The sequence below is a fragment of the Anabrus simplex genome, chromosome 1 (genome assembly GCF_040414725.1).
Source record: "Anabrus simplex isolate iqAnaSimp1 chromosome 1, ASM4041472v1, whole genome shotgun sequence".
NCBI classification, from domain to species: domain Eukaryota; kingdom Metazoa; phylum Arthropoda; class Insecta; order Orthoptera; family Tettigoniidae; genus Anabrus; species Anabrus simplex.
In genome coordinates, this window is record NC_090265.1 from 687,637,418 (window position 1) to 687,654,117 (window position 16,700).

General features: G+C 37.2%; 1 protein-coding gene across 1 annotated transcript in view; it reads right to left on the reverse strand.

Moving 5' to 3' along the window:
* The window catches only part of arr (low-density lipoprotein receptor-related protein 6), a 330,860-nt gene that overhangs the window by 95,517 nt on the left and 218,643 nt on the right, over positions 1–16,700 (reverse strand). Inside the window, exons 6-9 of the mRNA XM_067135921.2 lie at positions 15,502–15,740; positions 8,435–8,598; positions 2,384–2,557; positions 439–672 (exon numbers count right to left, since the gene is read on the reverse strand). Coding sequence (XP_066992022.2) covers positions 439–672; positions 2,384–2,557; positions 8,435–8,598; positions 15,502–15,740 — 811 coding nt within the window. The remainder of the gene's footprint in view (positions 1–438; positions 673–2,383; positions 2,558–8,434; positions 8,599–15,501; positions 15,741–16,700) is intronic.

A 16,700-nucleotide genomic window follows, 5' to 3' on the forward strand; every position in this document is an offset into this window, starting at 1 on the left:
AAAGAGACCAAGTGTGAGAAGTGTTTTAGATGTGGAGTATGACGAACTTGTAAGTAATTTAGGAGAGGATTCTAGTGATGCAAGAGACAACGAATCTTCCGATCTACAGAGAATCAAGCCTATTGCAAGTTCAGATTAATGAAATACCTGTCACGTAAGTAGGCCTACTAGCTCATTTTCATGGAAAATACCATATTTCATAGCAGTGATAATGTATTTTTATCATCTCAGGCAAAGCAGCTATATCCGTAAATTTACATGTTTATATTTGCGTACAGACCACGTGGACCTTGTGGAGTGATAAGAAATGTTTCTTTATGCCTACATTACTCTTTCAATGGAAGGAATTTTAGTTTGTTTAATTTTTTTTTCAAAATGAGCCTACCTAAAATGAGGGTGCGGGCATTATTCAGGTAAATACAGTACATGCACACTAACCTCTATCTTATCAGTCTTAGCATCACACCAATATACACGCTTCTCCTCCAGGTCGAGAGCTATCCCATTAGGCCAACCAAGCGAAGTGTTCACCAGCACCCGGCGATCTGTTCCATCCAATGATGCTCGTTCTATTTTAGGTCTTGTGTTATCCCAGTCTGACCAGAACATCCACCCTTGTTCTGGGGCAAGTGCAATGGCCCGTGGTTCCAATAAGTCTTCATTGATTAGTACCTACAAACAAAAAGTTGACATGTTCAATAATATAGCATCTACCTACTAAAATAACGATGCGATACACTCAAATTACCAAGGCAGACCAGGATAGTGCTCAGGAGAATAGAAAATATAGAAGAAAATATGGGAAATTGGGTGTGTCAGGGCGATGACAGAAAATTTTGTAAGTGAACAGGGAATGTATATCTATTCCATTGATTGGGAAAAGTATCTGACAGACATGATTGGTGTACACTATGTTGCTGAAAATTTTGAAAGATATTGGTATAGACGGAAAGGACAGGAACAGTATTTGCAATAAAATGTGATAGTTCATTGCTTCTCAGTCCCCGACAAGCTCGTTTCTGCTCCCTAACTTCATCGGTGGGGTACCTCACGGATTCCTTAATAAGACCATTGTTAAGTAATCTGTAGTCTTGATGTGGAAAGCCTAGTATAGGAGAAAGCTGGATAAATACGTGAAAAGGGAGCTTATCTTGGCAGAGAAGAAATGGATCTGGCATAATTAGGATTGGTGAGGAGTGCTATTGCTATTGGCTCCAGAAGGAGTGGAAAAAAAAATTGGCCACCCTACCGGAAGTACACTCCAGCTCAGAATGCCTGATCAGTAACCTCTGGCCTAGTCGGGGACAATGACTTGATTGCTAAATTCAGGTTTGAGCAAGGCACTTGGTTAAGAGACAACATTAAGATTTTGGTGTTTGAAGATCTAGAAATTGTCCTCATTCCCTTCATGTTTCTACTACTTTCCTTCTATTTCCTCCTTCACTCATACTGACCTGTCATGACAATATCTACTATATACAGGATGGATGGAAACAACGTGAACCGAGTATACGAGCGTTAGAGCTTTGGTCATAATGATAAGCAATTTGAAAAATATTACGTCTATATCGCGTGCCATTGTCATTTTATCAGCTACTGAAGTTAGCCAATCAGATCGCTTCGTGGGTGAATTCAAATGGGCTTTACAAGGCGGTGTTGCTAAATTTGCACATACCTTTGTCGGGGTTGAGAACCATGCCAAGAAATGAGCATCAAACACTAACACACTGTGGGTTTCAGCCAACGCCACCGTAGCGTGCTCGCTATGGGCCGAGCCTATCAGCAGGAAGGTTCTTGTTCAAGTCCCTTCCCTGGAGAAGTTTATTTCTTCTATTGGTGCTCTCAAGCTCGTCATAAGGCAAGTGCAGATTTACCAACACCACCTCGCAGAGCGATCAGACTAGCTAACTTCAGCGACGGATAAAATGACAACCTCGCGAAATATCTGATTTTTTTTTTCCTTTCCATTATTTATCAGTATGACCAACCCTTTAACGCTCATATTCCCGGTTCACGTTGTTTCTGACCACCCTGTATATCCCTATTCTCATTCCTTGCTCTGTACCTTTGATTTACAATTGTACAATAGTTGCTCCCCACTCCTTATAACATTGCTTACCTTTCCCCTTTATTTGTCATGTACTCCTAGACTTCAACCACCTGTATAATAAATACCTTATTTTCATAAGTCTTCCCCTTTTTCTAATTTTATCCAATTTCCTTTATATCCCAAATCATAATTGAAGATCTATCAGTGTTTGTGGATGCTCATTCTTCTGTGAAGCTGAGAAGCAGAAACAAGTTTATCAGGGACTGAGAAGAAATGGACACATAAGAATGGGAATTTAGTAAAACTGACTATCTGATCTTCATATATGCTCACCTTCCTAGAGGAACCAGTCAGTCGAGCCACCTCTATGCGATCCATACCAGTGTCGGTCCAGTAGAGGTTGCGAGCAATCCAATCTACAGCAATACCATCAGGATGAGCAACTTCCATAACAACTAGATCCTCTTGCCCCGAGCCATCCAGGCGTGCCCGTCGCAATGCTCCCACCTACAAATTAGAGCAGAAAAGGCAATAACAAAGAGTGAAACCCAATTCTAAACATGAACTAGAATACTGTCTACTGTACTTTTTCTAGTTATTAGTATATATATATATTTTTTTTTTTTTACTGAAATAATCAACAGTCTTGTAAAACTACAGGCTTGCTTGCTTGCTTGCTCATAACTGGTGCACTCAGTATAAACGATTAAATAAGCCTGACTACGCGTAGGTAAGAGAGAGGTGTGAAAGCACTGTCCTGTATAGAATTTGCAGTATCTCTTATCTCATTGCACTGGTCCAACTCTGCCCTTTGGTACATGTGTGTGTGACATAGCACTCCCTATTAATTGTTTCCATTGTTACATTCTTAAGAGTTAGCTTAAGAGATCTACAAGAAAAATGTTTTTAGGTTAATTCATCATCACTTCTTCTAGGTAGGGATTTAATTTAGAATGTTCAACCTTTCTCACAGCAGTGGTGATATTTGGATCTTAATACAGTGGATCCTCGATTCTCCATTTTTGGAGGGACCACGAAGGGGGGGGGGGGGAAAGTACAACACAGGAAAACAGAAAATCCGGGAATGAATGAACCATCAACAATTTGGCTAAACATCACAAAAATGAAATATGTATACTTATGATCTTACAAAGACCCCTAAATCAAACCAAACTACAGCCCCAATGGTCCTTCCGCCTACCAAGCGACCGCCCTCGGTCCGAAGGCCTGCAGATTACGAGGTGACGCATGGTCAGTGTAACAAATCCTCTCGGCCGTTATTCCGGGCTTTCTAGACTGGGGCCGCCATCTCACCATTCAACAGCTACTCAATTAAAGGTAATCGTGGAATGAGTGAACCTGGAACCAGCCCTCATATCCAGGTAAAAATGCCTGACCTAGCCGGTAATTGAACCCAGGCCCTCCGGGTGAGAGGCAGGCAAGTTAGACGTCTGGCCAGCTTACCAGTACACGACTTAATCTCGAAACTTTACATTCTGTTTTACCGGAGAAACTTCGTCAGTTTTGCTCTGAAAACTTCTTTCAGTTCAGCAACTTTGATCAGCCGGAGTCAAACTCTTCGAAAAATTTCATACCCGTAACGGCAAGCCAAACAACAATCGACCACAAGTAGTTTTTAATTCTCTAATCTAATAAAATAAAGCACATTAGATACAAAAGCACCCAACATGATGGCAAAATCCTCTTTTTTAAAATCTTCCATTATAATTTGGTCACCAGTATACTGTTAGTAGTAGGTTTATGGAAATCTTGTACCGCGTAAATTAGGCCTACATCGGCTTTACAAGGTTATGTTGAACTGGAGAGTATGGTTTCGAATTGTTGTGAATGTAAGTATTGATCTTCAAGTTCTCGAATGCATTATATTCAGTTCTGCCCGTCACTAATCACAATCAAATTGGAAAGAGAAAAAATATCATGAACACTTCCAAAATTATGATTATTTGCGGCCCTGAGCTCAGCTGGAAAGCACGCTCGCTGTAAAAGTCGGTACAAGTGCAAAATGATATAAAGCTTTAAATGTTAACGTGCGCAAATAAAACGACTTCGGTTTTTACAACATTGAAACACAAAAACATGAAATTCCCAGTCTTATATCAGGACGAAAACAGTAATAGGCAATCCCAAAAATCCCATGGCTTTATGTATGTAAGGTGCAACATCTGTTCTGGTCTAGATAACATAATTGTGTACGATAATATTAGAATACTACTGTAAATTTGTGTTACTTAAGAATGCGCAGTTTCGATTCCTGCCTGAAAGCCCAGTGACTATACAGTGCCCTTAGGGAAATGCTGAAAACCGGTTCGGCGATACACTCGAAAAAAGTAAAATAATAATAATTTTAAAAAAATAAACATCTAACCTAACATTATTGTAGATGTTTTGCAAGTGCGAACATTTGACGAAATCCGTTCTGTCTTCAAGTAGAGCTGTCGAAATGTGCTCTGTCTCCTTCCAGTTGTTGTGGACACTCTCTGCTTTGTGATTTCCACGGATTCTCTAAACAGTACCACCCGAATGCGATGCTAAGATGGTCCCTTATGCAAGTTTGCCGCCGATCGCTTTTCCAGTACAGTACTTCCTCAAATTACTGCAATGACGAGACGTTAACACCAAGATCAGTAAGTATGCCGTAGCCATCCTTTCGTGAGATTCAGTTTCTTGAAAAACGCGTGATTGAGGATTTAGCATTGATTGGACTGAAATTTCTGGACGGTTGATCCGGGAAATCGTTTCTTCAAGGAATGGATAATGCAGGATTTTTACAACGTGATTTAATTAGGATGCTCACGGGACCAAATAATTTGAACGAATAATACGGGAAAACGTAGTTTTCGGGAACATATAATCGAGGTTCTACTGTAATTAATAAGGAACCCTGTCCAACCTTTGACAACAAAAAGAAAAAATTCATGTTTTAATAACTTTATACATTCCACATGAAGCAGACATTACGTCTTTGAATCTTTTAAATAAGTTGGTTGTAAATCAATCAATCAATCAATCAATCAATCAATCAATCAATCAATGATCTGCATTAAGGGCTGTCGCCTAGATGGCAGATTCCCTATCAATTGTTTACCTAGCCTTTTCTTAAATGTTTTCAAAGAACTTGGAAATTTATCATTTAACATTTCCTTTGATAAATTATTCCAGTCCCTTACTCCTTGTCTTATCAATGAATATTTGCCCTAATTTGTCCTCTTGAATTCCAACTTTATCTTCATATTATGATCCTTCCTACTTTTGAAAGCTCCATTCAAGCTTATTTCAGCAGGACATATCAGATCAATTGGATTCAGGAGGCGAGTTAGATTGCATAGCCATAGATCTTTCCAACGCCTTTGATAGAGTGGAAGATGGAATTTTATTAAAGAAATTGGAGGGAATAGGATTGGACGTAAGGGTTACACGTTGGATAAAAACATTTCTAAATTCAAGGGTTCAGAAAGTCAAAGTAGGAAATGCAGGGTAGTATAATCGGTCCGTTACTTTTCTTAATATACGTAAATGATTTAGGGAACAATATAACACCAAAAATAAGACTGTATGCAGATGAAATAATTGTTTATAGGGAAATAAATAATATTGAGGATTGTTCAGAATTACAAAGGGACCTTGAGAGTATCCAGCAATGGGTTGAAGAGAATAATATATAAGGTTAATGGAGGCAAATCAATTGTTACAACATTTACAAACAGGAGTTTTAAAACTGAATTTGAGTATACTTTGGATGAGGTAGTTATCCCAAAAGATGGCAAGTGCAAATACTTAGGTGTGAGATTTGAAAGTAATTTGCACTGGAAGGGTCATGTGGATGACATTGTTGGGAAAGCATACAGATCGTTACATGTCATAATGAGGCTACTTAAAGGATGCAACAAAGAATTAAAAGAGAAAAGTTACTTAAGTATGATTTGTCCATTATTCGAATATGCAAACAGTGTTTGGGATCCTCACCAAGAATACCTAATAAAAGAAATAGATAGTGTGCAGAGGAAAGAGAGCAAGATTTGTAACAGGGGATTTCAGGAGAAAGAGTAGTGTATCAGAAATGTTAAAGGAACTTGGGTAGGAAACTTTAAGTAAGAGAAGGGAGAAAACTAGACTTATAGGATTATATAGAGCCTATACAGGAGAAGAAGGAGGCTTCAGTTGGAAAATATTTATATCGGCAGGACTGACCACAAATATAAAATTAGAAGGAATTTTAGCAGAAGTGATTGGGGTAAATTTTCATTCATTGGGAAGGGTGTGAAGGAGTGGAACAGTTTACCAGGTGTAGTGTTTGATCCTTTTCCAAAATCTGTACAGATATTCAAGAAGAGAATAAACAGCAACAGAGAAAATAAATGAAATGTTAGAGGGCATTCGACCAGTGCAGGTTAATGTAAATAAAAATTGTGTGTGAATAAATTAATTCCATCCCCTGGTCTAAGGAGTTTGGACAGCCAAAGTAGGGGACTGCCTGTAGGGGTGAAGTACAGTAGGGACTTCGAGGGCCCTGGGACCGCTATGGTAGCTGTGAAGGCCCTTCAGGAACTCTGAAAAGTGGTGGCAAAAGGGGCTCTGGTTAAGACGCAGCAGGTCGTTATGCTACTTAGGTTCCAGAATGAGTAAAAAAAAAAAAAAAAAAATAAATGCAATGTAAATTTTTATCTTATACCAGTTGTATAGTATCATTTGAAGTAATTCCACATACTGTATATCAGTTGACTATATTTGTAAGTAGTACAGGAGATATTATAAGTAGAATTTTGTAAACAATATAAATTATTAAGGATGAGCTGTGTGTTTAATAGAAAAAATTGTTAGCATAAATTGTATAATATTGTATTTTGGGAAAATTTTCTTCTCTTGTTAATTTAATAATATATCTAGTGCTTGACAATAATGTATTTTAGTGTACCATTTGAAACCGAGGTAGACACCTCATTTGCAAATAAAGAGATTTTGATTTGATTTGATTTTATACTACTGTCATTCCACGCCATGATAGCTCAGAACATACCACTTTGTCAAGCAGCTCGTCTCCTTACCCCCAAGTCTTCCCAGCCCAAAGTTCGCAACATTTTTGTAACACTATTCTTTTGTTGGAAATCACCCAGAACAAATCGGGCTGCTTTCCTCTGGATCTTTTCCTGTTCTTGTATCAAGCAGTCCTGGTGAGGGTCCCATACACTGGAATCATACTCTAATCAGGGTCTTACCAGAGACTTATATGCCCTCTCCTTTACATCCTTGCTACAACCCTAAGTACCCTCATAACCATGTGAACAGATCTGTAACCTTTCTTTACTCAAAAGTAGATTCAGTATCATTGCAGTACAGGTACCCTGAAAAGAAATTAGTAACAATAAAACAATTCACTGAAATCAGGTGAACATATGTACTGGTATACTTCATAACAACTTCATAACAAGAAAAACACAAAGGAAATTTCAACCATGTTATTAAATACTGCATCTCTCTTCTAAAAGCTCGGCTGAGAAAATTTTCTGAGTATAAGCACAATTGAAATAAATGGTCACATTATCATAGAAAATTTTCAGCTAGTTACTGCACAGAGGTTTAGCTACACTTTCACAATAAAAGGATGTTTTAGAACGAGTATGAATGACAATATTCATCACACACTGCCCTAACCCTAACATAACACAACTACATAAATTTATATTTTGAACAAATGTATATTAACGAACAACACAAGTAATATTTTATTTACACGATAGTGACGGACCCCAACAATTCTCATAGTTTCTCGGCTGACTTTACGTGACGGGCTAAGAGGATTCTCGTTTTTATGGATGAATTATGTACAGACCGGTTATCAGATGTACCTAGAGACAGTGAATTACATATTTCTAATTATGTGAGTGATTCTGACAGTGCTTTTGGTCCTTCTGTGTAAATCGTGGACAACAATCTTGTATGTTTGGAATGCAGCAGAGACTCAGATGGACACAAGTCGAGTATAGATAGCACTTTTAGTATGTAGTAGGTAGATGTATAGATACAGTCAGCGGCTTCTCAAAAGATAATCCAGTTCGTAATTTAAAAATTTGAGGACGATATCTAGAATAGTTTTTGCGTAACATGAATTTGAGTGCAGCAGTGTAAATTTGTTCTTGCAGGCTTGGACTATCCGGTCAACAGCGGGTAGTAGACTCTGTTCAGACCCTGTCACCAATGTGTAAAGAAAGGCCATAGCACAGAGCAAGGTATACAGTCTGACACCGATTCTTCTCTACAAGAACCCACTCAGTTTTTGTGTCAGGAACTGTACTGTAATCCTACATACTAGTGACTGGCCATAAAACATGCAGTCCCTTCATTTCTAAACCAAAAACTAAAGTTTACCTCATCATCTGTCCAGTAAAGGTAGTTCTCAACAGGATCGAAGTCAATAGCAATGGCATGCTTGATATCCTTCAGTGGTAGCACAAAGTTGGTGTAATCAGGGGAATCCAACGACACTTTGGATATCTCAGTTCTTTGGACAACAAATAAAAGTTCTTGTGGGCCTGGAACATTTGATGTAACATAATAGCAATTCAAGTATTTAAAAAACAAATAAACAAAACAAGAAGACAAAGAAATAAAACAGTTTTATAAGAGGGCAGCCAACCTTATACAGTGAAACCTCGTTAGTGTGTTCCTCATTAACACGTTTTCCTGCTTAGCATATTGCAAATTCGAAGTTCTGTTTCTCATTGTATTAAATCTATACAAAAATTCCTCACTTATCACGTCACGAATTTTCACTATTACCACTTAATATGATCGCATTTTTCCTAGCCCTGAAAATGTTATTTGTCATCCTTTGTGAAACAAACGTGATTTCCAACTCGACTAAGATTTGTTGCCATATTTGTGAGATTACGGGAAAGGGCCTTAAATTCCTGCACTTCACAGGATAAGTTGCACGTTCGGGGAGCAAGCTGTTAGCCTCAGAAATGTTCAATTTTGCTTGCCAGTTAGCAGCAAGATTGCTGAATAACACAGTGAGTCTATTTAGCATTTAGAAATTTATTTTGTGTTGAGCGATACAGTGAAGTGTAGCGAATATTTGTCGTGTGATATGGATTAGGAACATTATAAACATAGGTACCTATCGAATTTTCACTCTTACCACTTACGACGAGTACGATCACTTTTTTTTCTATTTGTTTTACGTTGCACAGACACAGATAGGTCTTATGGCGACGATGGGATAGGGAAGGCCTAGGAATGGGAAGGAAGCGGCCGTGGCCTTAATTAAGGTACAGCCCCAGCATTTGCCTGGTGTGAAAATGGGAAACCATGGAAAACCATCTTCAGGGCTGCCGATAGTGGGGTTCAAACCCACTATCTCCCGGAAGCAAGCTCACAGCTGCGCGCTACTAAACGCACGGCCAACTCATCCGGTGATCACAGTTTTCCTAGCCCTGAAAATGTTATTTGCCATCCCTTGTGAAAGAAACATGATTTACAACTTGGGTAAGAGCCGTTGTCACAGTTGCGTGATTACGGAAAAAGTGAGCCTATTTGTGCTTGTATTCCATTCAGAAGTTAGAAATTCGCAATGAAGTTTTTTCGTGTGATACAGTAGCCTATATCTGGATTAGGAACATAATCGTGTGAAATTGACTAGTGTGGTGCATATTTGTCTTGCAATAGCCTAGGTATGGATGGGGAAAAAGTAAAATTCCTTTCTAATGAAGAAAATATTTAAATCTTTGAGATAGTGGATTGGCATCCATATCGTTAAGCGTGCAGAGGTCACGAATGTTGAACTCGCACCTTCGAGTTTCGGATCAATTGATTCGACTTAGTCAAAATTTTCAAAATGGTGGCCAAAGTCGCAGTCGCACATGGCCGAGTATAACCTCCAATTCATTGTCTAAGATGTGACCAGAAAATAATGTTTTATAATCCACTGCTCCAAACTAAAAGGCTTCTACTAACATTTGTTTTAGAAAGGGTGTGATCTGCAATAATACTTGGATATTTTTAATGGCCCCCATGCATATGTTTTCATACTTGTTGTTTTTCACACCGTTCAATGCACTTATTATTTTATAAGCCCCAGCAGAAAAGGTTTTCATATTTGGTCTCTCGTGTTTTTCACACCTTTTAACCTTTTTCTGTCCAATGTCGAGATCACCTCGACATCATGGTTTATTGTACCTGGTCCAATGTCGAGGTCACCTCGACATTATGTTTCGTTCTACTTGAGAAGTTATTTATTGAAGTTCTTTGACCTGATTGAGGTCAACCGATATCCCTGGAGTTTCTAGAGCAAATGTTTGTGCACAAAGGAAGCCGTTCTGTTATCTCCATGGAAATAATACGAGATATACGTAGCTGCGTATCGTCATGGTTACCCGCGGCCGCGGCCTGTCAGCTGTGTTTCCATTGAGTAGTTCTGAACACGTGTTGTACTAGGCGTGTTTATCTGTGGATGCGAATTGTCTCAGTTGAATTTGCAATATAAAAGTGGCAGATATGAATGAAGAAGAAATACGTATGCATGTTTATTTAGACAGCAGTGATGATGATTATTTATTTGAATTGGACGAAGAGTTTAGAGAACTGTGTAGTGAACTCCAGCATTGCAAGTTGTCAATTTTCCGTGGTGAGGCACAAAGGATTCAATGTATCCACAAAAAGAGTCTGCCAAAACATGCACATGGAGCCCCAACCTAGTTGGTTTCTTGAGGTTGTAGGTTATAAAGGATATTCTTCCCCTGAAACCAACAACAGATTCAACAACTGACAAGTTTGGCCCAGGTTTTAAATATTTGCTACATATTCTAGAAAATTACTGACTTTCTGAGTTCTGGTTCTGATTTTGAGTGTTTTCTAAATGGAGCATCCAAAATATATGTAAAAAACATTTCCTAGTGAAAGTTTAACTGAAGAAAGACACACGAAAAACAAATTCTTTAGACCCGAAATCTTTCATATCTGGCAAATGAGATGTTAGACTTTTGTGTAAAGCTCTAAATAACTCACTAGACTCATGTTTATAGAATATGATAATCATAATAATATAATTATAGTTACTAATAAAAGTTCTGAGTTTCATCTGACTAGGTAAAAATGTGCAAAATTAATCTGGACCAGACTGTTGGAACATGTGACAGAAAATTGGACTGCAAAGGGTTAATACTTTCCTCTCACCTTGAGAAATGGTAGATAATAGTTTCCACTGTACCCATGGATACACGACGTAAAATGCCTTAATGTCGGAAAAAATTGTATCTAATGTTTCCATATCCCTGTCGGACAGCTTTTATTCATATATTCAGTAGTACGTTTTCTCGCTTAACACGTTCATTTTTGTTGTCCCCTGCAGAAACGTCTTAACGAGGTTTCACTGTACTATTATTATCATCAGCATAATCATCATCAAGCACGCTTTCACTCTTTAATTTGATACAAGACAACTGAAAACTATATTACCACTAAATAACACCTCGCTTAGGTTTACTCTATTACTGGTTATTCCTAGCACAAGAAATAAGTTAAGACTTACCCTAATCACCAATTTCTATACGATTCCTTGCTTTTCACAGTTAGAAGGTATAAGAGTAATTTTAACCCCCTCCCGCCCAGTCTTTCTGTAATTTTCGTAGGACACAGGTGATATTTGGCAAGTAATCTTGCTGGGGTTCTTTGCATGAAAATCATATCTAGGCCCACCAGCTTCACACCTGCGCACGACATTTCCAGTGTCAATCTATTCTCTGTATAGCTGCTACAATCTTACGCAATATGGAGCCCTTCTTTGTGAAATTTGTTCAGTGTACATCTCCACAGTAGCACGAGCAGTCTGTCCTACTTCGCCATAAATTAAAATTATGTCCAAATATTCCCACAATGAACTGTGATGTGTGTTCACTACAATGTCTGGGTTGAAAACATTGTCTTAGACCGCTCCTCCCCGCCCAATGAGGCTGCTGACCTTGTACACCATTCGCTTCATCATAGATGCATTGCCACATGTTCTTTGCTACCATTCAAGTCATAAATTTTTAACGTTTTAACGCTCAAGGCATCGATATGCAGGCTGAATAAACATTTGTTCTGACACTTATTCCTAGGTGTTTGTACACTACATTGTCTTGTGTTTCAAGCCATTAAAACTTTATATTTCGTTGTGATATTATTGTGATCCTCCCTGCACGATCTATTATCTGTGTTACTTTGGTGCACGAATTTCCTTCTACCTGGTATATCAGGGAACATTTATTACTTAACAACAACAGTGTTGATCTGGTCGTTCGATGTTTTTGTCTGACTATAATATCTCACAGCAACTTACTCAGTCAAACATTAATCTAATAATGCGGGCCCTCCAGAACTCCCTTTGTTATTCTTTGATGAGCCACAAAGCTTGTTAATGTACTACTTAATTCATTCACAAACATAACAGAACTAACTAGGAGTACATTTCAAATTACAAGGCTTTTGCCAAAGTCACTGGAAGAGCACAGTGGAGGAAAGGATATTTAATTCCTCATATTGGCAAGCAAAAATTTATCTGACACTGGGTGTTTTCTCTTAACAAGTTTCCCGCCCAAATTGGACTTCCCAATCAATACCAACCCAGCATTTTTTTTTTTTTTAAACATAGTTTTAACATTGGAGCACTTTAATCAGTCATATACTTTAAAGTCTAATAGTACTAAATAGTCAGCTTTTCAGCTTCTACTTCCGCTACCAAAACTTCTTCATCGCTTTCACGATATACCAATTCATTAGTTAATAATCTCCATTGACCATCAACTTGGTGTTTCTTATTGATGATTGTCCTGATGATTCTTCTTCCTACTTTATGTAATTTATTGGTTTTTGATTTAGTGTTCAACTTGAAGAGTGTTTCACTAGCATAAGTTGCTTTGGGTTTTACAACTGTATTGAAATGTCAAAATTTAGCATTCATGGAGAGAGATTTTTTTTATTTTTATAAGCTAGCCAGGTATTTAATTTGCTGTGCTGTTTTCAGTATAGATGTTCTGCTGTCGATCGATGTTTTCTCTTTTGTGTTCCAGGTTATAATTTCCCCAAGATATTTTAACTTATTCACAATCTTAATTTGTTAGCCACTGTCGAGGTGAATGGGTGGTGTTTCAGTTCTGAAGGTCGGCATTATTTCAGTCTTTTCAAACAAGATTTGCAGTCTGATTTTTGCAGCAATTTTCTTCAGTTCTTCAATTGGAAATTTAGCTTCTTCCACACTATTTGCCAGTAAAGTAAGATCGCCTGCGAATGCTAGGCAATTAAGTTTAATATTTCTGCCTATCTTGATGTTTGAATGACATTTCTTTACTCATTCTCACATGACTTCCTCCAGGGCACAGAGTCCATCTACCCGTGAAAGTCCAGCGTGGATTTCAAATGGCTCAGACAATTCACTACTTAAGTTGATTTTTGACTTAGTATTCTTAAGAGTGATTACAATAAGACATGAGTGTTTGGTGTAAACGAAATTCTTTAAGGACTTTCAGTAGTGACTCACGATGATTACTGTCATAAGCTTTTTGAAATCAACAAAAGTGATGATTAATCTCTTGTTCCGAACTCTATGGTGTTTCATGATCCACTTAAGACTGATGATTTGATCAGGACAGCTTCGTCCTGGTCAAAACCGTCCCAGATATTCTCCCATTTCCTGGTCAAGTTGTTCCTGAATTCTTGTATATATAATTTTAGATAAAATCTTATAAGTTAACATCAAGCAGAGATATACCCCGATAATTACTGGGATCAGATCTATCCCCTTTTTTGTGCAGTGGCTGAATTATTGCTGTAGTCCATTCCTCACGCATTTCTTCAGTGTTCCAGATGTCTATGAGAAATTTATGTAAATTTTGAAGGGTTTGTTTATTTGCATTCTTCCATAGTTCTGCTACCAATTGATTCTCTCCCGCTGCTTTGTAGTTCTTGAGGGAATTTATTGCTTTGATCAGTTCATCGTAAGTTGGCAGTATAACCTTATCCAGTGGAGTTTTATTTTTTGGGGAAGGATCAAAAATCAAATTGTTCTTCTGGATCTTCACAGTTAAGTAATTCTTTAAAATAGTCAGCCATAATTTTAGCATTATCCCTATTATTGTGTGCCATTTCCCCACTTTTGTTTTTCATCATAAGTGTAGGTGGAGTGTACTTTGATTGATATTGTTGGAATGTTTTGTAATAGTCTCTTATTTTATGTTGGCTAAATGCTTCTTCTATGGTATTCAGTGTTTCTTTTTGAAAATTTCTTTTAATTCTAATTTCCTTGGCTGTTTGTCTTCTGGCATTCATGAGTTCTTTGCGAGATTTTTTGCTTTTCCATTGTTGGTCAGACAACCGTGCTTTATGCCTTTCTTGAATTGCACTGTCACATTCTTCATTCCACCAGGCATGATTCTTTCTCTGTTTAATGGGAGCAATTTTCTCAGCTACAGTTTTCAGTTTGTTAATTATCGTCCCCTATTTGTCACTGAGGGGTGTTTTAGATCTCTCCATATATATTTTATTATATTAAATAACTGGGATCATAATTTTTTCGTCTAGTGGACTAAGATTTTTTTGTCTTCGTTTAGGTGTTAACTTTATTTTTATCTTTGATATATAATGATCTGAATCAATGTCGACCCCGCGGAGGACTTTCACATTATAAACTCTCTATCCATGGCTACATGGTCAATTTGAAACTCCCCCAATTTTCCATTAGGACATTTCCAAGTCATTAATTTGTGTGGTTGTCTCTTAAATCTTGTGGTTTCCAGAATAAGTCTATGGTCCTCACAAAGTTCAATTAATCTTTGCCCATTTTTGTTTGTGAATTTATGAGCTGCCCATCTTCCCACTACTGTACAATATTTTCTTTCTTGCCCTATTTTTGGACTGAAATTTCCAAGCAAGAGTTTAATGTTAACATCAGAGTAGATGGTCCAGTTCTTCCCAAAATTTGTCCTTTCAACCCAGCAAATATATATATAATAATTTTTTTTATTTTTGTCACTTCAACCCAGCAAATATATATAATAAATTTTTTATTTTTTCTTAAAGTATGCTTGTTTCCTCAGAATATGCTGAAATTGAAGATACAGATTATGTACCTCAGGGCAACCTTTTTAATATGACAAATTCTTCAAAAATGCAATGGTAGAAGTTATGATTTGTAATGAGTAAAAATCATTTAAACTCAACCTTCCAAAGTCCGAAATATGCATATTTCATTTCAGAAATGAGTAAGCACTAACAAAAGTGCAGGTAATGTGGAATAATATCTAACTTGAATACTGCAAAAATGGAATGACCCTTCAGTGCTTCCAGATCGAACACACATGGTGAGAATTTTACAATAATAAAATGTACAATCATAAAATGAACTAAATACTCCTCTATAGTTTGTTACACTATTTTAAAGATATTTAAGCTAAAGCACTTACCATCTGCACAAGTCAAGTTGTTGATGAGTTTCACACCAGTTGGACAAGCACAAGAATACCATGGAGGATATGGTGCCAATAGACATAAGTGTGAACAGCCTCCATTGTTGTGATTGCAGGGTGTATTACCTGGTGGTTGCCGGAGTGGGGACCATGCAAGTATGTCCAAGGGAGTTTCATCACTATGTAGTAGTTCTCGGGGCTTACCACGGGATGTGTTATCATACATGTGAATATACCTGAAGAAAATTAAATTAAAAAGATAACAACAACAACACATAAGTTAGTCAATGATTTTTAAAGTAGTAAATCACTTTCTTTACAAAATTTTAAGTGTTGCATTATTTTTGATCATCAATGATGAAAAAAATAAATTCTATTCAAACACATTGTGGGGAAAGCAGAAAAAGATATGATTAGCAACAACTTATTAAAAAATTAAATGAAAGAGGATGCATTCCTTCCAGAGCAGGAAGGTCAAGCACTCAGGATACCAGATAAGACAGGAAGTGAGTGACGAATAGAGGAAATGTCTGGCAATGGAGGCATCTCCATAGCAGGAGCTTAACTTTGATGATGATCTCACATTTCTCAATAACTTGTGTTGTTAACTCAATCAAAATGACAACTATGATACTTTCATGATTTGGGTAAGTAATTTCAAAGAGTGAACATATAAAATAGAAAAAGCTTTAAAATTGCTCAGAGGATGGACTAAAATTGAGTAATATGTAGGATTCTTTACGGAATTAATATTTTTCTCAAATGTATTTGCATTACACAAAAGACTAAAAATTTGTCAGACACACAATATTTCTAACCAAATAACTGCAAAAAAAAAAAAAAAAGTAATTTTTCATATCATTTCTTCATCTACCTTTTAATAAATGTTGTGTTATTTGTCTCACCAGGGGAGTTTTAATTATGTGTCTAACCTATAAGTTAGAAAATAATTAATGTTATAAAAGAGCAGCTTTACTATCAACATTTTTGGTGCAACTGAACTAAGGATATTTTCAGGCAAGTACAGGGTTAGTCATATAAACTGGGTGGTTTCCAAAATGACTCCATTTCTGTCTGATAGCAGATAGAAAGATGAGATTGTTTTCTAAATGCAAAGAAACTCTAGAAGATTCACTTGCTAACATTTGCCAAGAGTAGGCAAGTTACTTTTTGTCAGGCGTCAATTGTTTCTTCAA